General features: G+C 45.4%; 1 protein-coding gene across 1 annotated transcript in view; it reads left to right on the top strand.

The window, feature by feature from the left end:
• Positions 1 to 14,223, top strand: part of SNTB1 (syntrophin beta 1) — a 239,868-nt gene that overhangs the window by 153,803 nt on the left and 71,842 nt on the right. The window contains exon 3 of the mRNA XM_061123889.1: positions 623 to 830. Within this exon, the coding sequence (XP_060979872.1) occupies positions 623 to 830 (208 nt within the window). The remainder of the gene's footprint in view (positions 1 to 622; positions 831 to 14,223) is intronic.

Below are 14,223 nucleotides of genomic sequence, written 5' to 3'. Positions count from 1 at the left end.
CCCTCAGTAGCTCTGCCAATGCCCAGACGCAGTCAGTGCCTATGGATGAGTCGGTGAGTGAGTGGATGGATGGATGGATGGATAGATGGATGGATGATGGGGCCATAAGATAAGCCATGCAAAAGAAGCTTAAAAGTAGGAATGAAGAATTAGTTCACTTTAGTGGGGAGATAGGAGGGATATATATATATAGGGATATATGTAGGGATAGGAGGGAGGGAAAGGGGTTATCATAGGATGATATGAACTCATCTATGTGAAACTTTTGAAAATTGTAGAGCACTCTAGAGTTTAAAGACTTTTATTCAATTAAAAAATAAATTTAAAAATCTCAGTTAGGGACTTCCCTGCAGTCCAGTGGTTAAGACTCCGTGCTTCCACTGTAGGGAGCACCAGGTTGATCCCTGGTCAGGGAACTAAGACCCCACATGCTTCATGGAGAGTCCAAAAGGAAAAAAAAGAAACAAAACCCACTCCAAAAAACCCCTTAATTAAAAAGCTAAAAAAATTAAAAATAAAATGTATGATAGAAAAAAGAAATTAATTCGCCTTTTTAGCTCAGGACTTGCAGTGACACAATCTGCCAGGGAACCTCCTAACCCTTCTCTCTCTGCTCCTCCAGGCAGCTGGAAATCCACTCTCCAGATGCTAAGCACACAGTGGTCCTGAGGGGCAAGGACTCTGCCACGGCCCAGGCCTGGTTCAGCGCCATCCATGCGACCGTCAGTGACCTGATGACCCGCGTGATCACCGAGGTCCGGGAGCAGCTGGGCTCAGCGGGCCTTGCTGGGGGCCGGGAGATCAGGCACCTCGGCTGGCTTGCAGAAAAGGTAAGGCAACATCCCCCATCCAGGCGTCTTCCCCAGGCCTCCCCAGCACTCGCTGCAGCCCCTGAAGTCGGGTGCCTCATTCCACAGGCTGAGTCTCTCTCTCGGATGTCTTGTCCTTCTCCAGCAGGTCTGCGTTATGCAGGGCTGTGTGTCTTCAGCAACTTTGATTCCCCCACAGACAGTCCAATATGTGGCAAAATGCAGGTGGTCACTCACTGGCTATTGTCTGGATGGATGAGTGAGCCAGCGGCCGGGGAGTTTGGTTCTCATATGTACATGGGAAGGGGAAGGGCAGGGGAAATAACTCAGACACACAATAGAACTGTCTCCTTGGCAGGTAAGGAAGTCGGAATCGTTGCTTTAAAAAGGTTTTTGTGTGGGTTTTGATGGACCTAACTGTTAACTGTTAACACAGATAGTTTGCAAATAAAGCAATTGTAATCTTGCCGGTAAGATGCTATGGACAGAGGAGCCTGGTGGGCTACAGTAGGGTTGCAGAGTCAGACACGACTGAGCAGTTTAGTGCACACACATGCAGCAGTGATAATAACAGCGAAGACTGGAGCAACTGCTCTGTGCGCGTTCTTCTCAGATATCACCTTTTATTCGTTCTCTTAAGCCAGCAGGCTCTGAACGTCATCATTTCTGAGCACCTGTTTTGTGCAAGGCACAGTGCTGGGCAGGAGGGGGACAGGTGTGTAGACATGAATGCGGGGAGGGCAGCTGCAGTGGAAAGGACCCGGGGTCATGGTAACACTGGCACTGTGGTTTCTTTTCCCAAGGGATGTGATATGTTGAAGATCGTGAAACTCACCTTGCAGCAGTCTCCTGGGAGTTAACCGTCCTCTTGATTTCAAAGCATTAAGCCTTTGCCACTGTCCCAACACCTGACTGCTGTTCCTTGAACTTGACCGTGAGTGCTCAGGGACAGTGGGCTTTGGGGACAGTCTGACCTCCCAGTGACTCACATTCTAATAGGTGGTAAACGGGAATAATGATTGTTGCAATAACAGCTTTCCTGCCAATGAACCTGTCATCTAAGAAGGCCTGGTTCAGTGGCACTTGAACAGGGCATCTGGCTGTTTTCCACCATTGTTCTTTGTTTGCATCAGTTCATGCGTGGGTCCCAGCCACCGACTCCAACACAAAGTGTGTGTTTGCTGTGGCATTGTCCCATCTCTCGCAGACTGCGATGGACCAACGGGACAATGCAGGTGGTGGTGACACCGAGATTGTAATAAACAAAGGCCACAGGCCGTGTCTCGTGACCGGGTGTGTGAGGCTTCCTGGTGAAAACAGCACTGTAAGCTGGACGGCAGTGTTTAGAAGTCACAGCCTCTCGCCCTCTCCAATTTTACTCTCTCCAATCACATGTGTTTGTTTTAGGGGCAGTCCTGTTAGTCTGGGATCTTTTAGTTGCAAGTGACAGAAAGCTCAACTCGGCTTGAGCACAAAAAAGGGGACCTAGCACTTCTGATAACAGCAGTGTCCAAGGGTGAGCTTCAGCAACGGTGGGCTCCAGGGCTCACAGAAGGCTAACAGGCCTGCGTCTACATGTTTTTGCACCCTCTCCACTTTGTTGGTTTATACCCTAGCAAGCGCCCTTTTCTTTGGCCCAAGAGTTCCAGCTTTGTCTGGGTGTTTTTTGTTTGTTTTGTTTTTATAGCTGGCTGCCTCAGTGAACAGAAGGCTCTTTGCTCTCATATTTCCAACAAAAGTCCTAAATCAGCCTTATCTAAATTGTGCCCCGATGGATGAGGAAAGGTAGTTCTGAAATGGAAAAGTAGGATACAGTGCAAGAAAAAGACTGAATGGATTCTGGGGAAGCAAAAACAACAGACATTTGCTGTAGAAGGGAATGGGGAGGAGTTGATCAGAACGAAAAACATCTTTACTGGGTTAGGATCCAGAGTGGATGCAGGGATGTGCTGTGTATGTTAGGGTCCGGCAGAAAATGGATGGCAAACTCAGAAGGGGTGACTGGACGGGATTCAACACAGTGACAGCTTATGAGTGTGGCCGAGACAGAGGAAATCAGGAGCTGAGCGGTAAGAGGTCACTGCCATCCTTTACCCGGAAGTGGCCAGGAAGAGGAGCAGCTACCTGACGCTAGCAAGACTTGCAGCTCTGGAAAAGGGCCACTCGCTGCGAGCTGTGGTCTCTTAGCAGAGAGACAATCCCCGTAAATCCCTGCCTGCTGATCTCCTACTGGTGTCTGCCTTGGGTTGAGGCTGCCTGGAAGCCAGAGGCAGGGGCCACAGATGTTCGGTTAAGGTCAGCCTCCCTGGGCTCCGAGCGGGGCAGCGGATGGTGGGCCTGGCTCTGGAGGCGAGGGGAGGCTGTCCAGCACACACATCCCTACACCTTGCAAGTAACCAAGATGCTGTCAACTCTAGAAGGTACTGTTCTCTCATCTCTTTTAGCACCAACTACAATTAAAACCATTACCATTTGAATAGTTGAAAAATAGTTATTATGTCATTAGTAGTGATAGTAGCATTTTTTCCAAAGGTTCCATTTTCTCACTTATAAACTGTCTGCTTATGCCTTTTGTTTATCCCAAAGTATCCGTAGACCCATTAAGCATTCCAATGGAGCAGTCATAAAGGTGCATAAAAAGCGTTCTGGTTTTAAAATATTGTTCTTTTGATGTACTTTCAGATCATCAGATGTTTCTTTAAATTGTATCATGCATTATGCCCATAAAAGCAATCAGTAACGACTTATCATGGATAATTATCAGAAGGGAGAATGTCTTTTATTGCCTTTATCTTCAAAATTTCTTAAAAGATTACCATAGTTCAAGTCCAAGGAAGCAAATGCAAACTGGAATTTTTTTGAATAAATATTTGATACTGAATCCTGATGTGGAGACATAAGAATGGTTTTTAGCAAAATGTTACAACGAATGGCAAATCTTTAATACTGTGGCTTTCTTATATTACCACAAATATCAGAGAATTCACTTGGTATTTGTAAAGATATAAAGTATGATCCTATATATATTCAGCTGTAATTTATCTTAAATTGATAGCCTTTGTCTTTTCCTATGCTGTTAATCTTTGATTTATTTTTTTTAGACTAATAACAGTAGCTCCAGGACAAAGTTTGTACATATTATATTCAATTTCAAGTTTTTAAAACTGGCATTTACATGAATTAAAACAATAGGAAGCAACAACAGTTTCCCTTCTAAAATTCTTTTCAGTGCAAATCCTCAAGCTTCCTCTTCACTACACAGAATGAAAACTTTGTATTAAAGTTACTCTTTACAGTGAGGTGGTCCAGGGACCTGAAGAAATGATCGTGAGTTAGCGGGGAGAACTCAGTCCTGCCCCGAGGAGAATGAGCATCAGAGAAAGGGAGGTGATGGCTTCTGGTGGCGCTAGGGGTAAAGGGACCCGCCTGCCAGTGCCGGAGATGGAAGAGATGCGGCTTCGGTCCCTGGGTCGGGAAGATCCCCTGGAGGAGGGCGTGGCAACCCACTCCAGTATTTTGCCTGGAGAACCCTATGGACAGGGGAGCCTGGCGGCCTATGGTCCGTAGGATCACAAAGAGTCGGACATGCCTGAAGCAACTTAGCACTCAGAGGCTTACACTTTGTAGGGAGGGCAGAGCAGAGACTGGTCTAAAGGGAAGTGGGGTTATCCTGAGGAAGGTGATGAGAAAATCTGGTACCTTGGGTGGCTCCCAATTGTGGAAGGTCTCGAAAACTGGACAGATGGTTTGAATTTGATTTGTTGGCCATAGGAAATCTTCATATACATAGTCAAGGAGAAGGTAACTTAGAGGTGACCTCCCTGGACTGAATGTTTGTCTCCCCCCAGAATCTGTAGACTGAAGCCCCAATCCCTAATGTGATGGATTTGGAGGTGGGGGCATTGGGAGGTCATGAGGTTTAGATGAAGTCGTGGAAATGGGTGGAGCTCCATGATAGGGTTGGTGTCCTAAGGGGTGAGGACCCCAGAGCAGTGTCTCTCCACCCCACGAAGATACATCAAGCAGGGAGGCTTCTCCAAGCCAGGGAGACGACCCTCACCAGAACCCCATGTTGGCACCCTGGTCTTGAAGTTGCAGCCTCCAGAACTGTGAGAAATGAGTGTTTGCTCTTTAAGCCATCCAGTGTATGATAATGTACGCAAGCAGCCTGAGCCAAGAGAGGGATCAAACACGCCTCCTCTTTCTAAAGACGAGGGATCTGGGACCTGGAAAATGGAAGGTCTCCTATTTACAGCCACACTCTAAATCAAGGTACAGGAATAACGAGTGAATGGGACAATGCTGTGGTTTCATTGTCTCCTTTATTTAATTTGTAAAGAGTCTAGTGCAGCTCTTTCATCGCGGTCACTTTGCCTCTCCCCTTGGACTCTGGCAGCCGTTCTCTGAGCCTGCTGCAATCAAGGTCAGCCATGCCGCCCCCCCAAACGGGGCCGTTACTGCGTCCCCTTGACGTCCTTGGGCCTGTGAGCTGTGGGCCGTGGTGACGGGTCGCTGCTGTCCCCGTGGGTACTCTCATCTGTAGATGGGCCAGGTGCACCAACAGAAACATCTTTCCCGCCATCAAATTAGTCTCAAATCGTTTAACTCCTTGCAAGCCCCGCTTGCCCCATAAGTGCTCGTCTCTACCCTGAACTATAAAACACATTATGCCCCAAATAAATTTTTTGAATCATCCTTCTTTAGGTAGTCTTTTTATGGTTATTACTGAGGTGTCTTTAATGGTCCTATTTCGGACAAAAGAAAAAGAGAAAAGAAAACAAAGATTAATAAAGGAAAAATAAACAGAAAAAACTAAAGTTCTGATTCGCTACTTAAAAAAAAAAACAGTAATAAGCAAATACATGGCAGAATTGTTAAATTCTGTTTTGTGCTCAGTTTATCAGGTATTGTCTTTACTTTTACCTTGTTATCTCAGTTTGCAAACTATTTCTTGTCATATTAAAAACACAAAAATACAACATGGTTTAAAAAAAAAATAACCCAGTTGGGAGCTCTGAGATGCAGTTCAGTTCTCAACTTCCCCTCATTTCCACAAAAGTTCCTTTCAAAAGGGAATGTTTAGAGGAATGTGTCTCCCCAGGGTGGTATTAGAGGAGAGTAAGTAAGTTGGTAATTGGTATTTATTATGTGCTTAGTCTGTCTCAGGCAGAGTGCTTTAAATAATCCCTAATCCACCTGCAATGCAAGAGACAGGGACTCAGTCCCTGGGTCCAGAAGATCCCCTGGAGGAGGAAATGGCAACCCCCTCCAGTATTCTTGCCTGGGAAATCCCATGGACAGAGGAGCCAGCAGGTTACAGGCCATGGGGTCACAAGAGTTGGACACGACTTAGCCTAGGAGGCAAGCTTGGAGAAGTTAAGGAACTTTTCTAAGATCACTCCTCTAGTAAGAGGCAGGGCCAGAGTTTGAACCCCTCTTTCTAACTCTAAAGGCCAGAACTTTCCACTAAGCTGAGCTAAAGGGACCCAGGGACCAAGTGTTCACATGAGTGAGACCCCCGGGACCCCCAGAACCCATACCAAAAGCAAAGTTTCAGAACTAAGAGCCGTATCAAAGTATCTCAGACCCTTCATTCGCCTTTATGGAAATAAAGGGTGGCTGTTGGTTCGGCTGCTGTCACAGAATGCCCTTGACTGTCTGGCTTATAAACAAGAGAAATTTTTGTCTTGTGGTTCTGGAGGCTGGAAGGCTAAGATCAGGGTCCCAGCATGGAGCCTGATTTACAAACCGCCCTCTTCTGTGTCCTCACGTGGCAGAGAGAGAGAGGAATAGCCACTCTTCCTCTTATAAGGACACTAATTCCACCATGGAAGCTCCAGTCTACGACCTAATCACCTCACAAAGGCCCCGCCTCCTAAAACCATCACATTAGGGCTTCCACGTGTGAATTTGAGGGGGGAGGGAAGCATTCCATCCACAGCAGAGGGAGCAGGCGTACCACCCCAGGGCAGCGCTTCCTAAAGTCTTTTCTCTCCTGCCCTACAAAGACTGAAGTTATCTTTGGTAAGATAGGTTAAGAGGAACACTGGAATACACACACAAACTACACAAATATGATTTCTGTTTACACACACACTCCAATATTTTGGGCACCTGATGCAAGCAGCAGACTCATTTGAAAGGATCCTGATTCTGGGAAAGATTAAAGGCGGGAGGAGAAGGGGACGACAGAGGATGAGATGGTTGGATGGCTTCACCGACTCAATTCACATGGGTTTGAGTAAACTCCAGGAGTTGGTGATGGACAGGGAGGCCTGGCGTGCTGCGGTTCATGGAGTCGCAAAGAGTCAAGACACGACTGAGCGACTGAACAGCAAAAGCAGATACACACACAGAGAGTGCTGGCCTTGTTTTGCGTGTTTTCCAGTATCTGTGAATTTCCAGTATCATGGTTTAATTAAATGTCCCCAGTCAACAACATGGTTCAGATTTCAGTTACTGTAAGTAATTTTGTACTATTAACTGTAAGTAATTTTAACTGTGTTTTAACTGCATATTCACTGTAAGTAATTTTGTAAAGCACACGTTTTGCTGCTAGTTTTTACCCACAGGTGGCTGTGTGCATGTAGCTTCTGAGCATCGTGGTGACAGCCGGTCACATCACTTATTTCAGTCTGCTGTGATCAGTCACAGCATACTTGTTCGTTCACACACAGACAGTGAGGGGGGTAGGTGTGTGTCCTCCTTGTCTCCCAGGGGTCAATCGGTATGACATTTGCAGGAATGGATATTAGAAAGAGAGAATGAAGGTAAGCTTATGAGAGTAGCTGTGAAGAAAGGAGGAAGGTGACCTGGAAGAGTGACACCAGGGGAAGACTTCACATTCATGGAGCTCTCAGAGAAGTTCCACATCCCTGGAAGTTCCAGGTGCAGTGTAAGAAGCTGCTAGCTGATCCAGGCCTAGAAAGGAGGATACTGACTTGTCAGGGCACAGACAGGACGCTCGCGTCTCCTAAGCTACGTGACGAGAAAGCGACAAGCGCTGCTCAAGCTGCTCTCAGTGAGTTTTCGGCGAAGGAATAAAAGCACTGAATCCCCAATCTTTCTAATGTTTTAAATTATAGATTATTTAGTAAATATTAATTTTATTATTTTATATAACTGACAGTAAGACTATTTTAATATCTTAATAACAGTTCTGAAAATCCATAGAATAATACCAGTTTTTCCAACTGATTATTGAGTTCACTTTGTATAATTTCCGCTTGCACAGTCATTTTTATTTGTCCACCACTGCTGGGCAAAGGCAGGTCTCTGTCTCTCTGTCTCTTTTTCTACCTTTATCCATCTCTCCCTCTGTTTCTCCATTCATTCATCTACCTACCTTATCTCTTTCTCTCTACCCTTATTCATCTCTATGCACCCTTATCTATTTCTGCCTCCCTATCCACTTACCCAGCTGTCTCCTGTTGCTGTCTGTCTGTCCACCCATCAGTTTATCACATTTTTATATCATTACTTAATTCACTAGGCCACCATTAATGTTCAGTTCCAACAATAGCAATCTATTAATTCCCCCAAAATTCCAGGTGAAATATAACCAAGTAATTTTGTTCTCTAGCTACATTGCCCAGCTATATTAGAAGAATCTCAAATGTAAATGTAAACCAGCCCTGGCCTAAGTCAGAAAGGCTGCTGGTAATCAAGATCTTGACAGTGTAATTAATGGAATGATGTTTCTGGAGCCTCTAAATATATCAGCTCTACCATCTGCCTAAAAATCACCTAAGTAAGAACTTCCTACCCCTTCTTCCGGGGAGAAAGTGGTCTCTGACCTGAGGGGACTCCCATCTGGTAAATGGAAATAGAGTTACTGGGCAGGCCATCCCTGACTGCATCGTCTGTAAATCAAGACTGTCTGCTGGGCTGGGAAACACAGTTAATGCAGTTAAGTGGTAACAGGCCTGATGTGTTGCTGTAAAATGCAGTCAGCAAGTTCCTGCCTGAATCACCTCTGAGACGGAGCAGGACACGAAAACCTGGCAACAGCTTGGTTATCTTCCTGTTAGTCTCTCACTGTAAGCGTTAAAGTAAATGTGCCAGATTGAACCACCGACTCGATGAACGTGCGTTTGAGTAAACTCCGGGAGTTGGTGATGGACCGGGAGGCCTGGCGTGCTGCGGTCCATGGAGTCACAACGAGTCAGACACGACTGAGCTACTGAGCTGAACTGAGCTGATGAGTGGAGTTCAAACTGCCCCCATCTTCCATTCTCTCTAATAAAAATCAGTGACTTAAAATTAGGATGGCTGTTGGCATGGAGACAGAGGCAGCCATGATGAAAGCGTGAAGAGTTGCCCACTTTTATACATGACTCCCAGTGCAGAGTAGTCCTGAGTCACTCTCCCTGGGCTGGAGCCGCAGCGCTGCCCGCGCGAGAGACACGGGGGAGTGTGTGTTCAGTGCTCATAGGCTGACTTGCGCAAATTCACCTGATTCCATCTCTTTGGAAATGGTCATGAGACTCAAGATAGAGAGCTTCCTGTGCCTGGTTGTGTGGCTAGCAGACTAAGCTTTGTTTTAGTTTATTAGGCTTTGCAGATTGCTCTTCCTTTATGAAATAGATCATACATTGATGACAGTCTTAGGTAGAATTCTTTGGAAGATGAGTCTGAAATGGAGATTCTCTAGGAGCGATTGCTAAGAGAGGACTCTGCTATACGATAAACTGAGGCATGTTGGACATTTTCAGAGTTTGAGCTAAAATCAGTTCAAATTGGAAGTATATAAGGGAAAGGCTTATATAGAAAAAGTGTGGAAGCAAAGGAAAGAAACGTTCGATCATTTATAGCTTAAATCCCACATTGGCTGTGATTGATTATTCTTAAGTTTGATTTCATAACCTCAAGGCATTTCAGGGCTTAGATTTTGGTTTGCTCACATAGACCTCCTAAGCAATAGATCCATCTCAGTCTAATGGCCTCCTTGTTTACTTAACTTAACAGCTCTTAGGAGAAACCTGTAAGGAAATGAATGACGCAGCGTAGACAGGGGAGGAAGCAAAGCATGGATGACGTGGTGACGCTGCAGGGAAAAAATGGGCTGTGAGAGGATGGTCACATCCTGGGTCTCAGGCGAGTCCCTGGGACCAGCTGCCAAGTGAGGGCCTTTGGCTTTGCACATGAAGAAATTCAAGAGCAAGCCAGAGTACAGTGAAAGCAGGTTTATTCAGGGAGATCTACAGTTCAAAATCAGAGTGCGGGTCATCTCAGAAGGCAAAAGGATATGGGTTTTTACAGGTTGGATAATTTCATAGGCTGGACTTCTCTGGTAGCGCAGTGTTAAAGAATCCACCTGCTGATGCAGGAGATGTGGGTTCAATCCCTGGGTCAAGAAGATCCTCTGGAGAGGAGAAGGCAGCCCACTCCAGTATTCTTACCTGGGAAATCCTATGGACAGAGGAGCCTGGCGGGCTACAGCCCATTGGGTCACAAAGAGCTGGACATGACTTAGCAGCTAAACAACACAAAACAATTCAGCAATTTCATAAGCTGATGAGTGGGAAGATTATTTCAGCTATTTGGGGGAGAGGGCGGGGGAGTTCCAGGAATCGGGTCACCACCTACTTCTTGGCCTTTTATGGTCAGCCTTGGGACTGGCATGGTACCAGGGGTGTGTCATTTAGCATACGCCGATGTATTACAGTGAGTGTATACTGAGGCTTGTGGTCTGCCAGAAGTCACATCGCCTGCCATCTTGGACTTAGTTGCTTCTACCAGTTTATGTCATGTCCATCTGCAGTGGCCGTGTCATTCTTTTCAAGGTTGTGCCTGGCCCCTTACCGTCTCAGAATCGGCCCACCCTGTGGGGAGTCTGCAGCATGAATGGCAGTACAGAACTTTGCCACCCGGAGCCATGAGCTGGGGTTGATCCCCCTCGCATAAGCCATCCGTGGGCTCCGCTGGAGGTCCCAGGAGGCCCCGCCCGCCAGCCACTGGCAGTTCTCTAAAGAAGGCAAAGGGGCCACTGAGCAGTCAGTGTTCACATCAGGGAATTTTCTCTTCAGACCAGCAGTACCTGCTGTAATTACTGGCGTGTCTGAGAGGGGGAGAAAATGCCAACAGATGTACATGGCACCCTTAAGGAGCAGAGAGAGAAAGATACTTTTAATGCTTTGAAATTCCCAAATGTTATTTCAGAGTCCCTTTGCATACTTACATTTTTGGCTTGGGCTTTTTATTACTTCTAATACAAGTAGACTGCAACTTTACAAATTCAGTAGAAATTAACACATTTCATTTTTCATCCTGAAACTCCTTCAAGTTGGTATTTTCAGGTTTTTTTCAACTGAATCACTTCCTGGGTTTATCAAGTGCATAAACTAGAAGTTCCTTATATTGATTTTATTTAGAATTAGGGCTAGAAATATAGGTGTATCTAGAGTTCTAGAACCTGATTTATGAACATCCCTATTTACATATTTACATTTCCCTATTTACATATGGGCTTCCCAGGTGACTCATGTGGTAAAGAATCTGCCTGCCAATGCAGGAGCTGCAGGAGACACAGGTTCGATCCCTGGGTCGGGAAAATCCCCTGGAGAAAGAAATGGCAACCCACTCCAGGATTCTCGCCTGAGAAATCCCATGGACTTCCCAATTCCATAGGCCATGGGATTGCAAAGAGTCAGACACGACTGAGTCACTAATAATTAATAACACTATTTACATATGGTCTGCATCAGGATAAAAGTGAGGATCTTTTTGGAGCCTCAGAAGTCAAGCGAGACTCTCAGAATTGTCCCTACTCACTTCTGCTTCTTTATGATTCAGGGAAAGCCCTAAAATATCACTTGATCTGTTTATACCCTACAGGATATAACCTTGAAAAGAGGCGACTTCTTATTTAGGTCTGTAGCCCCAGTGCCTGAGCAGTATCTGGGAAACACTAGGTGGTCAGCTGATTGAAAAGAGGCGACTTCTTATTTAGGTCTGTAGCCCCAGTGCCTAAGCAGTGTCTGGGAAACACTAGGTGATCAGCTGATTGAAAAGAGGCGACTTCTTATTTAGGTCTGTAGCCCCAGTGCCTAAGCAGTGTCTGGGAAACACTAGGTGGTCAGCTGATATTTCTCAAATGTATGTCAGTGCACCAGCAGTTCCAGCCATAGCCTGCATTCCTGTTCACCAGTAGACACTGCTAAGCATTTTCTCTGGAAATAAAGTACAGCTTCACATTTTGTGTTCAAAGGGCACACTCAGGCCCAGGCAGCCGACCCTCATTTCTGAGTTCTGAGCAATCATGCTTTCACATGAGAACTCTCAGATCATAAACTTGGTATGCTTGGGATTTCCTTCCTTGGAAATATCAGGCTTCTCAGTGTTGAGTGAGGTGCATGTGTGGTGGTCGCTGAGTGCCTGCTCAGTCATGTCCGACTCTTTGTGATCCCAGGGACTGCAGTCCATGGCTAGTCTGTTCATGGGATTTTCCAGGCCAGAATACTAGAGTAGGTTGCCATTTCCTTCCCCAACGCTCAGAGTGGCCATACTTTATTTTTGTGAATTTAACATCTTTCTTAATGAAAAGAACACTAGATCGGAACTCAGAATTGGAGAACTCTATAAACTGAGGTTGCTGATTGCTCTGGTGGGAAATGTCAAGTTTTTATTGAGATTTAGAGCTAGGAGGTACAAAAAATAATAGAATATGAATTGGCAGCTTTATGTTATTTGGTCATAATCGTGCAGCTAGTTAGCTTTAGGTGTGAATCTAAAACTCACTCTGATTTTCAGTCTAAGACATTCCACCTGGTACACCTCACTGTCATGTAAAGCATTGTAAGAGCTCTGCAGAATCATGCAAATCTGTGACCTCAGCTGTTTCTCCGTCGGGGAGGATGGGGGTGCTGCTGGCCAAGGACTTCAGTGAGATCAAAGGTAGGGATGCACAAGAGACGCGGGTACTTCTAGAGCACAAGAGTCAAATAGTGGAAAAGGTCTCTGACAGCAAGTGAAAGTGAAACGGGGGGGGGGGGGTGTCGGCGGAGAAAGAAGGTGGGGTGAGAGGATTTCTGGTCATGGTGACTTGCTGGCCACAGCCTCTCTCGCCTTAAGCAGCCTTGACACTCTCCTGTTGTCCTGAAAGTCTTTTAAAATAGTGCTGGCAGAGTCCCCTTCTCCCAATTTATATACTTCCCTCCCTTTCCTCCTCAGTAACTGCAAGTTTGTTTTCTACATCTGGGACTTTATTTTTGTTTTGAAAATAAATTCATTTGTACTAATTTTTTAGATTCCATGGATAAAGCTTAATCTTTTTTTTTCATTTATTTTTATTAGTTGGAGGCTAATTACTTTACAATATTGTACAGTAGAAATTAACACAACATTGTAAATAACGTACACTCCAATAAATTGAAAAAAAAAAATAGTGCTGGCAATGTTTATTGGGCTTCCCTGGTGGCTTGGATGGTAAGGAATTGATAGCTTGTGGTGAACGGTGTCGGATTTGTGATCTCTGAAGAAGATGTAGCTTCAGGACCAGGGACCAGGCTTGATCACTCAGGAGCTTTTGTGTAGCAGAGTTTATTAAAGTGAAAGAGGGCAGAGAGAGCTTCTGACACAGACACCAGGAGGGGGATGGAGCATACCCCCTGCTAGTCTAAGCAGGGAGCTGTATACTTTTTCAATTGGTTACTACAATAAATCAAAAGAATGTCTCAAGTTTGTCATGGTCTTACTAGAAAGTGAAAAGTGAAGTTGCTCAGTCATGTCTGACTCTTTGCGACCCCTTGGACTGTAGCCCACCAGGCTCCTCCGTCCATGATATTTTCCAGGCAAGAATACTGGAGTGGGTTGCCATTTCCTTCTCCAGGAGATCTTCCACACCCAGGGATTGAACCTGGGTCTCCCACCTTGTAGGCAGACAGTTTACCGTCTGAGCCACCAGGGAAGTGACCCTCTCCCATAATTTACATTTTAAGATGACAGGATTAGAACTAACAATAGAAAAATCTTACCAGATCTTACCATTCCCATAATATACATTCTAAGATATCAGGATTAATCAGAAGTTTTCAGGAAGGAGAAACTGTCCTCAGGCAGGATACACTGTTGTTGTATAATCCTTAGTACAGAGTTTAAACTGAGTTGTTTGCTGTTTATCATTAGTTCCAGGCTTAAAGAAAAAAAACAATTTATGTGACTAAGTCTAAGGAATGTAGAGAAAAAAAAGAGGTTTGTCCTTTCTTCCTCCTTGAGAATTCCAGACCCCCCTTTCCTCCTTGATGGGGATCCTGGACTTCTTATCAACCTGCCTAGGAATTGACTGTCTCAGTATCTGCCTGCAATTCAAGAGACTTAGGTTCGATCCCTGGGTCAGGAAGATCCACTGGAGAGGGGAATGGCAACCCACTCCAGTATTCTTGCCTGGAGAATTCCATGGGCAGAGGAGCCTGGC

This window comes from Dama dama, chromosome 21 (genome assembly GCF_033118175.1).
Source record: "Dama dama isolate Ldn47 chromosome 21, ASM3311817v1, whole genome shotgun sequence".
NCBI lineage: Eukaryota > Metazoa > Chordata > Mammalia > Artiodactyla > Cervidae > Dama > Dama dama.
The sequence above is the reverse complement of the archived record's forward strand: the minus strand, read 5'-3'. Positions and strand labels throughout refer to the sequence as shown.